General features: G+C 61.1%; 1 protein-coding gene across 2 annotated transcripts in view; it reads left to right on the top strand.

Moving 5' to 3' along the window:
• The window catches only part of NPC1L1 (NPC1 like intracellular cholesterol transporter 1), a 47,864-nt gene extending 36,147 nt beyond the window's left edge, over positions 1 to 11,717 (top strand). Inside the window, exons 13-19 of one of the 2 annotated variants that reach the window (XM_090125467.1) lie at positions 781 to 847; positions 956 to 1,011; positions 3,390 to 3,540; positions 6,968 to 7,199; positions 10,948 to 11,061; positions 11,143 to 11,305; positions 11,377 to 11,717. In XM_090125467.1, the coding sequence (XP_089981593.1) occupies positions 781 to 847; positions 956 to 1,011; positions 3,390 to 3,540; positions 6,968 to 7,199; positions 10,948 to 11,061; positions 11,143 to 11,305; positions 11,377 to 11,597 (1,004 nt within the window). In that variant the 3' untranslated portion in view covers positions 11,598 to 11,717. Of the gene's footprint in view, positions 1 to 732; positions 848 to 955; positions 1,012 to 3,389; positions 3,541 to 6,967; positions 7,200 to 10,947; positions 11,062 to 11,142; positions 11,306 to 11,376 lie in introns of both variants that reach the window. The other variant, XM_090125466.1, reaches the window with a different exon arrangement.
• The last annotated feature ends 5,637 nt before the right edge of the window (positions 11,718 to 17,354 follow it).

Here is a 17,354-nt window from a genome sequence, read left to right as displayed (position 1 = left end):
CCCACACCCCACCCCACATCCCATACCCCCACCCCACAACCCACCCCATACCCATATCCCACACCCCACCCCACATCCCACCCCACATCCCACACCCCACCCTATATCCCATAGCCCCACCCCACACCCCACCCCATATCCCACATCCCACCCCACATCCCACACCCCACCCCATATCCCACCCCATATCCCACACACCCACCCCACATCCCACATCCCACACCCCACCCCACACCCCACCCCATATCCCGTACCCCCACCCCACACCCCACCCCAAATCCCACACACCCACCCCACAACCCACTCCCTATTGCACCCCATATCCCATATCCCACCCCATGCCCATATCCCACACACCCACCCCATATCCCACCCCATATCCCATACCCCCACCCCACACCCCACCCCATATCCCATATCCCCACCCCACATCCCGTACCCCCACCCCACACCCCACCCCATATCCCGTACCCCCACCCCATATCCCATACCCCCACCCCACACCCCACCCCACATCCCGTACCCCCACCCCACACCCCACCCCATATCCCGTACCCCCACCCCATATCCCATACCCCCACCCCACATCCCACCCCATATCCCACACACCCACCCCACATCCCACACCCCACCCCATGCCCATACCCCACACCCCACCCCACATCCCACCCCACACCCCACCCCACATCCCGTCCCCCCACCCCACACCCCACCCCATATCGCACCCCACAGCGGATAAGGACTGCGTGCAGTGCCTCAACAGCACCCGCCGCCCTACAGCCGACGAGTTCCAGCTCTTCCTGCCCTGGTTCCTCCACGACCGCCCCAACCTGGAGTGCGCCAAGGGGTAACGCACCCCACAACCACCCCACGACCCCACAACCACCCCACGACCCCACAACCACCCCACGACCCCACGACCCCACCCTACAAACCACCCCATATCCCCTCACAGCGGCCTGGGCGCCTACGACACCTCGCTCAGCCTGGACGAAAACGGCACCATTGTGGGTGAGCGGCGCCGAACCGCGGGTTCCCCTACGGATCCGTCGACCCTATAAAAATGTCCCGACCCCATACAGCGTCCCGCTTTATGGCCTACCAGCGCCCCCACTTTGGGGTCACCATGGCCATGTTATATCCACTTTGGGGTCAGGGTGCCCACTTTGGGGTCAGGGTGCCCACTTTGGGGTCACCGTGGTGTCCCATGCTCACTTTGGGGTCAGGGTGCCCACTTTGGGGTCACCATGGTGTCCCATGCTCACTTTGGGGTCAGGGTGCCCACTTTGGGGTCACCACGGCTGTGCCATATCCAGTTTGGGGTCAGGGTGCCCACTTTGGGGTTACCATGGTGTCCCATGCACAGTTTGGGGTCAGAGTGCCCACTTTGGGGTCACTGTGGTGTTCCGTGCTCAGTTTGGGGTCACCGTGGCTATCCACATCCAGTTTGGGGTCACAGTGCCAAGTTTGGGGTCACTGTGGCTATCCATATCCAGTTTGGGGTCACAGTGCCCACTTTGGGGTCACCATGGCTATCCATATCCAGTTTGGGGTCAGGGTGTCCAGTTTGGGGTCAGGGTGCCCACTTTGGGGTCACCGTGGTGTTCCATGCCCACTCTGGGGTCACCATGGCCATGCCATATACAGTTTGGGGTCACCATGATGTCCCATGCCCAGTTTGGGGTCACAGTGCCCACTTTGGGGTCAAGGTGCCCACTTTGGGGTCACCGTGGGTGTTCCATGCTCACTTTGGGGTCAGGGTGCCCAGTTTGGGGTCACTGTGGCTATCCATATCCACTTTGGGGTCACAGTGCCCAGTTTGGGGTCAGGGTGCCCACTTTGGGGTCACCACGGTGTCCCATGCTCACTTTGGGGTCAGGGTGCCCACTTTGGGGTCAAGGTGCCCACTTTGGGGTCACCACGGCTGTGCCATTTACAGTTTGGGGTCAGGGTGCCCACTTTGGGGTCAGGGTGCCCACTTTGGGGTCACCATGGTGTCCCATGCTCACTTTGGGGTCAGGGTGCCCACTTTGGGGTCAAGGTGCCCAGTTTGGGGTCACCACGGCTGTGTCATATCCAGTTTGGGGTCAGGGTGCCCACTTTGGGGTCACCATGGGTGTCCCATGCTCACTTTGGGGTCAGGGTGCCCAGTTTGGGGTCACCGTGGCTATCCATATCCACTTTGGGGTCACAGTGCCCAGTTTGGGGTCAGGGTGCCCACTTTGGGGTCACTGTGGTGTCCCATGCTCACTTTGGGGTCAGGGTGCCCACTTTGGGGTCACCATGGTGTCCCATGCTCACTTTGGGGTCAGGGTGCCCACTTTGGGGTCAAGGTGCCCAGTTTGGGGTCACCATGGCTGTGTCATATCCAGTTTGGGGTCAGGGTGCCCACTTTGGGGTCACCATGGTGTCCCATGCTCACTTTGGGGTCAAGGTGCCCACTTTTGGGTCAAGGTGCCCACTTTGGGGTCACCACGGCTGTGCCATATCCAGTTTGGGGTCAGGGTGCCCACTTTGGGGTCAGGGTGCCCAATTTGGGGTCACCATGGTGTCCCATGCTCACTTAGGGGTCAGGGTGCCCACTTTGGGGTCACCATGGTGTCCCATGCTCACTTTGGGGTCAGGGTGCCCACTTTGGGGTCAAGGTGCTCAGTTTGGGGTTACCATGGTGTCCCATGCCCACTTTGGGGTCAGGGTGCCCAGTTTGGGGTCAAGGTGCCCACTTTGGGGTCACCATGGTGTCCCATGCTCACTTTGGGGTCAGGGTGCCCACTTTGGGGTCACTGTGGTGTCCCATGCCCACTTTGGGGTCAGGGTGCCCACTTTGGGGTCACCATGGTGTCCCATGCTCACTTTGGGGTCAGGGTGCCCACTTTGGGGTCACCACGGCCGTGCCATCTCCAGTTTGGGGTCACAGTGCCCACTTTGGGGTCAAGGTGCCCACTTTGGGGTCACCATGGTATCCCATGCCCACTTTGGGGTCAGGGTTCCCACTTTGGGGTCACTGTGGTGTTCCGTGCTCAGTTTGGGGTCACTGTAGCTATCCACATCCAGTTTGGGGTCAGGGTGCCCACTTTGGGGTCACCATGGGTGTCCCATGCCCAGTTTAGGGTCAGGGTGCCCACTTTGGGGTCACCACGGCCGTGCCATCTCCAGTTTGGGGTCACAGTGCCCACTTTGGGGTCAGGGTGCCCACTTTGGGGTCACTGTGGTGTCCCATGCCCACTTTGGGGTCAGGGTGCCCACTTTGGGGTCACAGTGCCCAGTTTGGGGTCAGGGTGCCCACTTTGGGGTCCCCGTGGTGCCCATTGCCCAATTTGGTTCCGCGGGGGGCTGCGGGTTCCCCTAGGGATCCGTCGACCCTATAAAAACGTCCCGACCCCACACAGCGTCCCGCTTTATGGCCTACCAGCGCCCGCTCACCGCCTCGCGGGATTTCACCGCCGCGCTCCGCGCCGCCCGCGCCCTGGCCGATGAGATGACGGCCGTCCTGCGCCGCGTGCCGGGCACCCAGCCCCACTTCCGCGTCTTCCCCTACACGTGAGACCCCGCTGTGGGGTGGCTGTGGGGTGGCTGTGGGGTGGGGGGTGTGGGGTGGGGAGGGGGGGACATGGGTGGCGTTTGGGGGCTGGGTGGGTGCGCTGGGGTGGGGTGGGGGCAGGGTGCACACTTTGGGGTCACTGTGGTGTTCTGTGCTCAGTTTGGGGTCAAGGTGCCCAGTTTGGGGTCAGGGTGCCCAGTTTGGGGTCAAGGTGCCCAGTTTGGGGTCAGGGTGCCCAGTTTGGGGTCACTGTGGTGTCCATTGCCAAATTTGGGGTCAGTGTGCACAGTTTGGGGTCAGAGTGTCCAGTTTGGGGTCACCATGGGTGTCCCATGCTCACTGGGGTCAGGGTGCCCAGTTTGGGGTCACCGTGGTGTTCTGTGCTCAGTTTGGGGTCAAGGTGCCCAGTTTGGGGTCACCATGGCTATCCATATCCACTTTGGGGTCAGGGTGCCCAGTTTGGGGTCAGGGTGCCCACTTTGGGGTCACCGTGGTGTTCTGTGCTCAGTTTGGGGTCAAGGTGCCCAGTTTGGGGTCAGGGTGCCCAGTTTGGGGTCACCGTGGTGTTCTGTGCTCAGTTTGGGGTCAGGGTGCCCAGTTTGGGGTCAGGGTGCCCAGTTTGGGGTCACCGTGGTGTTCTGTGCTCAGTTTGGCGTCAAGGTGCCCAGTTTGGGGTCAGGGTGCCCACTTTGGGGTCAGGGTGCCCACTTTGGGGTCACCATGGCTATCCATATCCAGTTTGGGGTCAGGGTGCCCACTTTGGGGTCAGAGTGTCCAGTTTGGGGTCAGGGTGCCCACTTTGGGGTCAAGGTGCCCAGTTTGGGGTCAGGGTGCCCAGTTTGGGGTCACCATGGCTATCCATATCCAGTTTGGGGTCAGGGTGCCCACTTTGGGGTCAGGGTACCCAGTTTGGGGTCAAGGTGCCCAGTTTGGGGTCACCATGGCTATCCATATCCACTTTGGGGTCAGGGTGCCCACTTTGGGATCAGGGTGCCCACTTTGGGGTCACCGTGGTGTTCTGTGCTCAGTTTGGGGTCAGGGTGCCCAGTTTGGGGTCACCATGGCTATCCATATCCAGTTTGGGGTCAGGGTGCCCACTTTGGGGTCAGGGTGCCCAGTTTGGGGTCAGGGTGCCCACTTTGGGGTCAAGGTGCCCAGTTTGGGGTCAGGGTGCCCAGTTTGGGGTCACCATGGCTATCCATATCCAGTTTGGGGTCAAGGTGCCCACTTTGGGGTCACCATGGGTGTCCCATGCTCACTTTGGGGTCAGGGTGCCCAGTTTGGGGTCACCGTGGTGTTCCGTGCTCAGTTTGGGGTCAGGGTGCCCACTTTGGGGTCACCATGGCTATCCATATCCACTTTGGGGTCAGGGTGCCCACTTTGAGGTTCCATGCCCAGTTGGGAGCCAAGGTGCCCACTTTGGGGTCACCGTGGTGTCCATTGCCAAATTTGGGGTCAGTGTGCACAGTTTGGGGTCACCATGGTGTTCCATGCCCACTTTGGGGTCACCATGGCCATGCCATATCCACTTTGGGGTCAGGGTGCCCACTTTGGGGTCACCATGGATGTCCCATTCCCAGTCTGGGGTCACCATGGATGTCCCATGCCCAGTTTAGGGTCAGGGTGCCCACTTTGGGGTCACCGTGGCCATGCCATATCCAGTTTGGGGTCAGGGTGCCCACTTTGGGCACTTTGGGATTCCTTATGGGGTTCTCTCTGTGGTTCCCTATGCGGCTCCCTATGCGCTGCCCTATGGGGTTCTCTATGGGGTTCCCTATGGGGCTCCCTATGGGGTTCCCTCTGTGTTTCCCTATGTGGCTCCCTATGCGCTGCCTATGGGTTTCCCTATGGGTTCCCTATGGGGTTCCCTATACGCTGCCCTATGGGCTCCCTATGGGTTTCCCTCTGTGTTTCCCTATGGGGCTCCCTATGGGTTCCCTATGGGTTCCCTATGGGGCTCCCTATGGGTTTCCCTCTGTGTTTCCCTATGGGTTCCCTATGGGTTCCCTATGGGGTTCCCCATACGCTGCCCTATGGGCTCCCTATGGGTTTCCCTCTGTGGTTCCCTATGGGCTCCCTATGGGCTCCCTATGGGTTCCCTATGGGTTCCCTATGGGCTCCCTATGGGTTCCCTATGGGCTCCCTATGCGCTGCCCTATGGGGTTCCCTATGGGGCTCCCTATGGGGCTCCCTATGGGCTCCCTATGGGTTCCCTATGGGCTCCCTATGGGCTCCCTATGGGTTCCCTCTGGGGTTCCCTATGGGTTCCCTATGGGTTCCCTATGGGGCTCCCTATGGGCTCCCTATGGGCTCCCTATGGGTTTCCCTCTGTGTTTCCCTATGGGCTCCCTATGGGTTCCCTCTGGGCTCCCTATGGGTTCCCTATGGGTTCCCTATGGGGTTCCCTCTGTGTTTCCCTATGCGGCTCCCTATGCGCTGCCTATGGGGTTCCCTATGGGCTCCCTATGGGGCTCCCTATGGGTTTCCCTCTGTGGTTCCCTATGTGGCTCCCTATGGGTTCCCTCTGCGCTCCCTATGGGCTCCCTATGGGGTTTCCCTATGGGCTCCCTATGTGCTCCCTATGGGTTCCCTATGGGCTCCCTATGGGTTTCCCTATGGGGCTCCCTATGGGTTCCCTATGGGCTCCCTATGGGTTCCCTATGGGGTCCCTATGGGCTCCCTATGGGTTTCCCTCTGTGTTTCCCTATGGGGCTCCCTATGGGTTCCCTATGGGGCTCCCTCTGGGGCTCCCTATGGGTTTCCCTATGGATTTCCCTATGGGGTTCCCTATGGGCTCCCTATGGGTTCCCTATGCGTTCCCTATGGGCTCCCAATGCGCTGCCCTATGGGTTCCCTATGGGCTCCCTATGGGGTTCCCTATGGGGCTCCCTATGCGCTGCCTATGGGGTTCCCTATGGGGCTCCCTATGCGCTGCCTATGGGGTTCCCTATGGGGTTCCCTATGGGCTCCCTATGGGTTCCCTATGGGCTCCCTATGCGCTGCCCTATGGGTTCCCTATGGGTTCCCTATGGGGCTCCCTATGGGTTCCCTATGGGCTCCCTATGCGCTGCCCTATGGGTTCCCTATGGGGTTCCCTATGGGGCTCCCTATGGGTTCCCTATGGGCTCCCTATGGGTTCCCTATGGGGTCCCTATGGGCTCCCTATGGGTTTCCCTCTGTGTTTCCCTATGGGGCTCCCTATGGGCTCCCTATGGGTTTCCCTCTGTGTTTCCCTATGGGGTTCCCTATGGGGCTCCCTATGCGCTGCCTATGGGGTTCCCTATGGGGTTCCCTATGGGGTTCCCTATGGGCTCCCTATGGGTTCCCTATGCGCTGCCCTATGCGCTCCCTCTGGGCTCCCTCTGGGTTCCCCTGGTTTCCCTGCTGCCCGCACGGCGGCGGTGCGATGCCGGCGTTGCCCCGCAGCGCCACGTCCGTGTTCTACGAGCAGTACCTGACGGTGGTGGCCGAGGGGCTGCTGACGCTGGCGCTGTGCCTGGCGCCCACCTTCGCCGTGTCCTTCGTGCTGCTGGGGATGGACCTGCGCTCCAGCGCCGCCACCGTCGTCACCATCGCCATGATCCTGCTGGACACCGCGGGGCTCATGGCGCTCTGGGGCGTCCCCTACAACGCCGTGTCGCTCATCAACCTCGTGGCGGTGCGGGGAGGGGGTGGGGGTGGGTGGGGGGTGGGGTGACACGGGGGTGTGGGGTGGGTGGGGTGGGGTGGGGATGTGGGGTGAGACGAGGATGTGGGGCGGATGGGGTGACATGAGGATGGGGGGTGGATGGGGTGGGGTGGGGATGTGGGGTGGATGGGGTGATGTGGGGTGTATGAGGTGGTGTGGGGATGTGGGGTGAGACAAGGATGTGGGGTGTATGGGATGACACGAGGATGTGGGGTGGATGGGGTGATGTGGGGATGTGGGGTGACACAAGGATGGGGGCTGTATGGAGTGGTGTGGGGATGTGGGGTGGATGGGGTGACATGAAGATGTGGGGTGGATGGGGTGACACAAGGATGTGGGGTGGGTGGGGTGGTGTGGGGTGTATGAGGTGGTGTGGGGATGTGGGGTGACACAAGGATGGGGGCTGTATGGAGTGGTGTGGGGATGTGGGGTGGATGGGGTGACACAAGGATGTGGGGTGGGTGGGGTGATGTGGGGATGTGGGGTAGATGGGGTGATGTGGGGATGTGGGGTGGATGGGGTGACACGAGGGTGTGGGGTGGGTGGGGTGGGGTGGGGATGTGGGGTGAGACGAGGATGTGGGGTGGATGGGGTGGTGTGGGGATGTGGGGTGGATGGGGTGGGGATGTGGGGTGACACAAAGATGGGGGGTGGATGGGGTGACACGAGGATGTGGGGTGGATGGGGTGGGGTGGGGATGTGGGGCGTATGGGGTGAAGTGGGGATGTGGGGTGGATGGGGGGATGTGGGGTGACACAAGGATGGGGGGTGGGTGGGGTGGGGATGTGGGGTGTATGGGGTGATGTGGGGATGTGGGGTGGATGGGGTGATGTGGGGATGTGGGGTGGATGGGGTGACACGAGGGTGTGGGGTGGGTGGGGTGGGGTGGGGATGTGGGGTGAGACGAGGATGTGGGGCGGGTGGGGTGACATGAGGATGTGGGGTGGATGGGGTGATGTGGGGTGTATGAGGTGGTGTGGGGATGTGGGGTGACACAAGGATGGGGGCTGTATGGAGTGGTGTGGGGATGTGGGGTGGATGGGGTGACACAAGGATGTGGGGTGGGTGGGGTGATGTGGGGATGTGGGGTAGATGGGGTGATGTGGGGATGTGGGGTGGATGGGGTGACACAAGGGTGTGGGGTGGGTGGGGTGGGGTGGGGATGTGGGGTGAGACAAGGATGTGGGGCGGATGGGGTGACATGAGGATGTGGGGTGGATGGGGTGATGTGGGGATGTGGGGTGGATGGGGTGGGGATGTGGGGTGAGACAAGGATGTGGGGTGGATGGGGTGATGTGGGGATGTGGGGTGACACAAGGATGGGGGCTGTATGGAGTGGTGTGGGGATGTGGGGTGGATGGGGTGACATGAAGATGTGGGGTGGATGGGGTGACACAAGGATGTGGGGTGGGTGGGGTGGTGTGGGGTGAATGGGGTGGGGTGGGGATGTGGGGCGTATGGGGTGAAGTGGTGATGTGGGGTGGATGGGGTGACACAACGATATGAGGTGTATGGGGTGGTATGGGGCTGTGAGGTGTATGGGGTGTGGGGTGTATGGGGTGTGGGGTGTATGGGGTGACACAAGGATGTGGGGTGGATGGGGTGCTGTATGGGGTGGCACAGGGATTTGGGACACATGGGGTGGCACATGGGAATGGGGCACAAAGGAGGTGATGTGGGGACCTGGGACGTTTGGGTGTGGGCACATGAGGTGGCACAGGGACCTGGGGTGCGCTGGGTGACACATGGGGTGGCACAAGGGAATGGGGTGCATGGGGTGGCAAAGAGATTTGGGGCACATGGGGTGGCACAGGGACCTGGACACGCTGGCTGCCACATGTGGTGGCGCAGATGAATGGGGCACATGGGGTGGCACTGGGATTTGGGGCACAGGGGATGGCATAGGGACCTGGGACGCACTGGTTGCCACATGGGGTGGCACAGGGATTTGGGGCACAAATGAAGTGACATGAGGACCTGGGATGTGTGGGGTGGCACATGGGGTGGCACAGGGATTTGGGGCACATGGGATGGCACATGGAATGGGGCACAAAGGTGGTGACGTGGGGAACCTGGGACACGTGGGGTGGCACATGGGAATGGGACATACGGGGACCCATGGACATGGCCGCATGGGGTGGCACTGGGATTTGGGGCACTGGAGGTGGCACAGGGACCTGGGACGCACTGGTTGCCACTTGGGGTGCCACAGGGGAATGGGGTGCATGGGGTGGCACTGGGATTTGGGGCACAAAGGAGGTGACGTGGGGACCTGGGACGTGTGGGGTGGCACATGGGAATGGGACATATGGGGATCCATGGGCATGGGGTGGCACATGGGGTTTCACAGGGGAATGGGGCACAGAGGAGGTAACGTGGGGACCTGGGACATTTGGGCATGGGCACATGGGGTGGCACAGGGATTTGGGGCACAAATGAGGTGGCGTGAGGACCTGAGACGTGTGGGGTGGCACGGGGTGGCACAGGGATTTGGGGCACAGGAAGCGGCACAGGGACCTGGGATGTGTGGGGTGGCACAGGGGAATGGAACGTATGGGGACCTGGGTCATTTGGGCATGGGCACATGGGGTGGCACAGGGACTTCGGGCACATGGGGTGGCACAGGGACTTGGGACGCGCTGGTTGCCACTTGGGATGGCACAGGGGAATGGGGCACATGGGGTGGCACAGGGATGTGGGGCACAGGAGGTGATGTGGGGACGTGGGACCCATGGACATGGGCACATGGGATCGCAAAGAGATTTGGGGCACAGGAGGTGGCACAGGGATTTGGGGCACAAATGAAGTGACATGAGGACCTGGGATGTGTGGGGTGGCACATGGGGTGGCACAGGGATTTGGGGCACGTGGGGTGGCACATGGGGTGGCACAAGGGAATGGGGCATGGGGTGGCACAGGGGAATGGGGCACATGGGGTGGCACAGGGATTTGGGGCACAGGAGGTGGCACAGGGACCTGGGACCTGTGGGGTGGCACAGGGGAATGGAACGTATGGGGACCTGGGACCTGTGGTCATGGGCACATGGGGTGGCACAGGGACTTGGGACGCGCTGGTTGCCACTTGGGATGGCACAGGGATTTGGGGCACATGGGGTGGCACAGGGATTTGGGGCACAGGAGGTGATGTGGGGACGTGGGACCCATGGACATGGGCACATGGGGTGGCACAGGGATTTGGGGCACAGGAGGTGGCACAGGGACTTGGGACGCGCTGGTTGCCACATGGGGTGGCACAGGGATTTGGGGCACGTGGGGTGGCACAGGGGAATGGGGCGCATGGGGTGGCACAGGGATTTGGGGCACAAATGAAGTGACATGAGGACCTGGGATGTGTGGGGTGGCACATGGGGTGGCACAGGGACTTGGGGCACGTGGGGTGGCACATGGGGTGGCACAAGGGAATGGGGTGCATGGGGTGGCACAAGGATTTGGGGCACATGGGGTGGCACAGGGACCTGGGACGCGCTGGCTGCCACATGGGGTGGCACAGGGATTTGGGACACATGGGGTGGCACATGGGGTGGCACAGGGGAATGGGGCACAAATGAAGTGACATGAGGACCTGGGATGTGTGGGGTGGCACACGGGGTGGCACAGGGACCTGGGACGCGCTGGCTGCCACATGGGGTGGCACAAAGAATGGGGTGCATGGGGTGGCACACGTGCCCAGCCCCACACGTGCCCCCCGCTGCCCCAGGCCGTGGGCATCTCGGTGGAGTTCGTGTCGCACCTGACGGTCGCCTTCGCGCAGAGCCGCCGTCCCACGCGCGTGGAGCGCGCGGCCGAGGCCACCATCAACATGGGCAGCAAGGTGTGGGGCGCGGCGACGCTCGTGGGGCGCGGGGCCGCGTGGGGCCACCCTGAGCCTCACCCCCCGCGTCCCCACCGCCAGGTGGTGGCCGGGGTGGCCATGACCAACCTGCCGGGCATCGTGGTTTTGGCCTTCGCCAAAGCGCAGCTCATCCAGATCTTCTTCTTCCGCCTCAACTTCATCATCACGATGGTGGGCCTCGCTCACGGCCTCGTCTTCCTGCCCGTGCTGCTCAGCTACATCGGTACGGCCCCGCCGCCCACAGCGCCCCCCATCCCACCGCCACGGGGTGACCCCGTCCCGCTGCGCCCGCAGGTCCCGCACCGCTCGGCGTGGAGGGCACCGAAGCCGGGGTGGAGGGCACCAAGTTTGGCGTGGAGGGCAGCAAATCTGGCACGGGAGACACCGAATCTGGCACGGAAGACGCCAAATGTGGCACGGAAGACGCCAAATGTGGCACACGGGGCACCGAGGCTGGCACGGTGCGGGGCGCGGCGATGGCCAACCCCGGCTTTGAGGACGCGGCGCAGTGCTGACATCGCTGCCCCGCCGCTCCTTCCTGTGCTGCTGTATTTAAAGTGGTTTTGTCAGACATGGGTGCTGCGTTTGGTGGCGCTGGGTTTGGTGGCGCTGGCTTTGGTGGCGCCGGGTTTGGTGGCGCCGGGTTCGCAGGGGTTTGGGTGGGCTGGGAGGCAGCGGGGTGACTGGGTTTGTGGGGTGTGGGCGCAACGGATGGGCATCGCGAGGACGGGGTGACGTGGGGTGATGGGCAACGTGGGGACAAACCATGTGGGGCTGGGGGACGGGCTGGGGACAGGGACACTCGAACATCTTGGGGACAAAGCTGTGTGCGACACACGGATGTCTTGGGGGCAGGGACACAAGGGACACATGGATGGACATCATGGGGACAGGGACACGCAGACACCTTGGGGACAGGGTGACATGGGACACGTAGGCATCATGGGGGCAGGGATGCGTGGGACACATGGATGGACAGCTTGGGGACAGGGACACGGGGGACACAAAGGCACCTTGGAGACAGGGACACGTGGGGCACACGGACAGCTTGGGGACAAAGCTGTGTGGGACACACGGATGTCTTGGGGACAGGGACACGTGGGACATGTGGATGGACATCGTGGGGACAGGGACACACAGACATCTTGGGGACAAAACTGTGGGATCCATAGGTGGACATCTTGGGGACAGGGACATGGGGGACACATGGATGGCATCATGGGGACACACAGACCAGACACCTTGGGGACAGGGTGACATGGGACACGTGGGCATCATGGGGACAGGGACACGTGGGACACACAGACATCTTGGGGACAAAACCATGTGGGATCCATAGGTGGACGTCTTGGGGACAGGGACATGGGGGACACGTGGACACCTTGGGGACAGGATGACATGGGACACGTAGGGCACATGGATGGACACCTTGGGGACAGGGACACATGGGACCCATAGGTGGACATCTTGGGGACAGGGACACTCGAACATCTTGGGGACAAAACCATGTGGGACCCATAGGTGGACATTTTGGGGACAGGGACACGGGGGACACATGGAAAACTTGGGGACAGGAGCACGTGGGGCACACGGACAGCTTGGGGACAAAACTGTGTGGGACACACGGATGTCTTGGGGACAGGGACACAAGGGACACATGGATGGACACCTTGGGGACAGGGACACACAGACACCTTGGGGACAGGGTGACATGGGACACGTGGGCATCATGGGGACAGGGACATGTGGGACACGTGGATGGACATCGTGGGATGGGGACACGTGGGACACACGGACTTCTTGGGGACAGAGTGACACGGGACGCACGGACATCTTGGGGACGAAGCCACGTGGGACACACGGACACCTTGGGGACAGGGTGATGTGGGACACGTGGGACACACGGACACTTTGGGGACAGGGTGACACGGGACACACGGACACCTTGGGGACAGGGTGACGTGGGAAATGTGGGACACACAGACACTTTGGGGACAGGGTGACGTGGGACATGTGGGACACACGGACACCTTGGGGACAGGGTGACGTGGGACACACGGACGGACGCCTTGTGGGATCACAGCCCAGGGACACACATCCACGGCGGGGTGGGTTCCTATGGGACGAAGACCCCAAAGGGGAAAAAACCCCATGTGATCAAACCCCAAATAGCGCAACAGGGTCAGACCCTCTTGGGGTCGGGACCCCAAAGGCAAACAGCCGCTGCAGGGGTGGGACCCTATGAGAGCGAGACCCCACAGGGTGCATGGGAACGACAGGGGTGGGTGCCCGTGGGATCGAGACCCCAAAGGGCACAAATCCACATTGGGGGTGGGATCCTAAGAGATGAAGACCCCAAATGACGCAATGGGATCAGCACGAGATCAAATCTCAAAAGGCATGTGGGAAAAAGGGGGGACGGGGGTCTGTGGGATCAAGACCCCAAAGGGCACACAGCCAATAGGAGGGACGGGATCCTATGAGGTCGAGACCCCATAGGGCATATGGGAACGGTGGGGATGGGGCCCTATGGGATCAGGACCCCAAAGGGCAGAATGGGAACAGATCCTCCTTGGGAACAAGACCCCAAAGAGCAAACATCCACAGTGGGGCTGGGACCCTATGAGATCAAGACCCCATAGGGCAAATGGTGGGGATGGGTCTCCATGGGATCGAGATCCCAAAGGACATATGGGAACGGTGGGGATGGGTCCCTATGGGATCAAGACCCCAAAGGACATATGGGAATGGTGGGGATGGGGCCCTACGGGATCAGGACCCCAAAGGGCAGAATGGGAACAGACCCCCGTAGGATCAGGACCCCAAAGGACATATGGGAACGGTGGGGATGGGTCTCTATGGGATCAGGACCCCAAAGGGCAGAATGGGAACAGAGCCCCATAGGATCGAGACCCCAAAGGACATATGGGCAAGGGGGGGATGGGTCCCTATGGGATCAAGACCCCAAGAGACATACGGGAATGGTGGGGATGGGTGCCCATGGGATCAGGACCCCAAAGGACATATGGGAATGGTGGGGATGGGTCTCCATGGGATCAGGACCCCAAAGGGCAGAATGGGAAAAGACCCCTGTAGGATCAAGACCCCAGATGGCATATGGGCACGGTGGGGATGGGTGCCCCTAGGATCAGGACCCCAAAGGACATATGGGAACAGTGGGGATGGGTCCCTATGGGATCAGGACCCCAAAGGGCAGAATAGGAACAGACCCCCATAGGATCAGGACCCCAAAGGGCATATGGGAATGGTGGGGATGGATCCCCATGGGATTAAGACCCCAAAGGACATATGGGCAAGGGGGGGATGGGTGCCCATGGGATCAGGACCCCAAAGGACATATGGGAATGGTGGGGATGGGTGCCCATGGGATCAGGACCCCAAAGGACATATGGGAATGGTGGGGATGGGTGCCCATGGGATCAGGACCCAAAGGACATATGGGAATGGTGGGGATGGGTGCCCATGGGATCAGGACCCAAAGGACATATGGGAATGGTGGGGATGGGTGCCCATGGGATCAGGACCCCAAAGGACATATGGGAATGGTGGGGATGGGTGCCCATGGGATCAGGACCCAAAGGACATATGGGAATGGTGGGGATGGGTGCCCATGGGATCAGGACCCAAAGGACATATGGGAATGGTGGGGATGGGTGCCCGTGGGTTCAAGACCCCAAAGGGCAGCATGAGAACAGAGCCCTGTAGGATTGAGACCCCAAAGGACATATGGGCAAGGGGGGGATGGGTGCCCATGGGATCACAACCCCAAAGGGCAGAATGGGAACAGAGCCCTCTAGGATTGAGACCCCAAAGGGCATATGGGCAAGGGGGGGATGGGTCCCCATGGGGTCAAGACCCCAAAGGACATATGGGAATGGTGGGGATGTGTCCCTATGGGAACAGGACCCCAACTGACTCAATGGGGGCAGGTCCATACGGGATCAAGACCCCATGGGGCATATGGGCATGGTGGGGATGGGTCCCTATGGGATCAGGACCCAAAGGACATATGGGAACGGTGGGGATGGGTCCCTATGGGATCACAACCCCAAAGGACATATGGGAATGGTGGGGATGGGTCCCTATGGGATCAGGACCCCACAGGACATATGGGAATGGTAGGGATGGGGCCCTACGGGATCAGGACCCCAAAGGGCAGAATGGGAACAGACCCCCGTAGGATCAAGACCCCAAAGGACATATGGGAACGGTGGGGATGGGTCTCTATGGGATTGAGACCCCAAAGGGCAGAATGGGAACAGACCCCAATAGGATCAAGACCCCAAAGGAAATATGGGAACGGTGGGGATGGGTGCCCGTGGGTTCAAGACCCCAAAGGGCAGCATGAGAACAGACCCCCATAGGATCAGGACCCCAAAGGGCATATGGGAACAGTAGGGATGTGTCCCTATGGGATCAGGACCCCAAAGGGCAGAATGGGAACAGAGCCCTGTAGGATTGAGACCCCAAAGGGCATATGGGCAAGGGGGGGATGGGTCCCTATGGGGTCAAGACCCCAAGAGACATACGGGAATGGTGGGGATGGGTGCCCATGGGATCAGGACCCCAAAGGACATATGGGAATGGTGGGGATGGGTGCCCATGGGATCAGGACCCCAAAGGACATATGGGAATGGTGGGGATGGGGCCCTACGGGATCAGGACCCCAAAGGGCAGAATGGGAACAGACCCTCATAGGATCAGGACCCCAAAGGACATATGGGAATGGTGGGGATGGGTCCCTATGGGATCAGGAACTCAAAGGGCAGAATGGGAACAGAGCCCCATAGGATCGAGACCCCAAAGGACATATGGGCAAGGGGGGGATGGGTCCCTATGGGATCAAGACCCCAAGAGACATACGGGAATGGTGGGGATGGGTCTCCATGGGATCAGGACCCCAAAGGGCAGAATGGGAAAAGACCCCCATAGGATCAGGACCCCAAAGGGCATATGGGCATGGTGGGGATGGGTGCCCATGGGATCAGGACCCCAAAGGACATATGGGAACAGTGGGGATGGGTCCCTATGGGATCAGGACCCCAAAGGGCAGAATAGGAACAGACCCCCATAGGATCAGGACCCCAAAGGGCATATGGGAATGGCGGGGATGGATCCCCATGGGATTAAGACCCCAAAGGACATATGGGCATGGTGGGGATGGGTGCCCATGGGATCAGGACCCAAAGGACATATGGGAATGGTGGGGATGGGTGCCCGTGGGTTCAAGACCCCAAAGGGCAGCATGAGAACAGAGCCCTGTAGGATTGAGACCCCAAAGGACATATGGGCAAGGGGGGGATGGGTCCCTATGGGATGAGGACCCAAAGGACATATGGGAACGGTGGGGATGGGTGCCCCTAGGATCAGGACCCCAAAGGACATATGGGAATGGTGGGGATGGGTCCCTATGGGATCAGGACCCCAAAGGACATATGGGCATGGTGGGGATGGGTACCCATGGGATCAGGACCCCAAAGGACGTATGGGAATGGTGGGGATGGGTGCCCATAGGATCAGGACCCCAAGAGACATATGGGCACGGTGGGGATGGGTGCCCATGGGATCAGGACCCAAAGGACATATGGGAATGGTGGGGATGGGTGCCCATGGGATCAGGACCCAAAGGACATATGGGAATGGTGGGGATGGGGCCCTACGGGATCAGGACCCAAAGGACATATGGGCAAGGGGGGGATGGGTCCCTATGGGATCAGGACCCCAAAGGGCAGAATGGGAACAGAGCCCCATAGGATCGAGACCCCAAAGGACATATGGGCAAGGGGGGGATGGGTCCCTATGGGATCAAGACCCCAAGAGACATACGGGAATGGTGGGGATGGGTGCCCATGGGATCAGGACCCCAAAGGACATATGGGAATGGTGGGGATGGGTCTCCATGGGATCAGGACCCCAAAGGGCAGAATGGGAAAAGACCCCTGTAGGATCAAGACCCCAGATGGCATATGGGCAAGGGGGGGATGGGTGCCCCTAGGATCAGGACCCCAAAGGACATATGGGAACAGTGGGGATGGGTCCCTATGGGATCAGGACCCCAAAGGGCAGAATAGGAACAGACCCCCATAGGATCAGGACCCCAAAGGGCATATGGGAATGGTGGGGATGGATCCCCATGGGATTAAGACCCCAAAGGACATATGGGCAAGGGGGGGATGGGTGCCCATGGGATCAGGACCCCAAAGGACATATGGGCATGGTGGGGATGGGTGCCCATGGGATCAGGACCCCAA

The sequence above is a fragment of the Phasianus colchicus genome, chromosome 27 (assembly GCF_987193195.1).
Source record: "Phasianus colchicus chromosome 27, bPhaCol1.hap1.1, whole genome shotgun sequence".
Taxonomy (NCBI): Eukaryota; Metazoa; Chordata; class Aves; order Galliformes; family Phasianidae; genus Phasianus; species Phasianus colchicus.
This window is presented reverse-complemented; position numbering and strand designations above follow the sequence as displayed.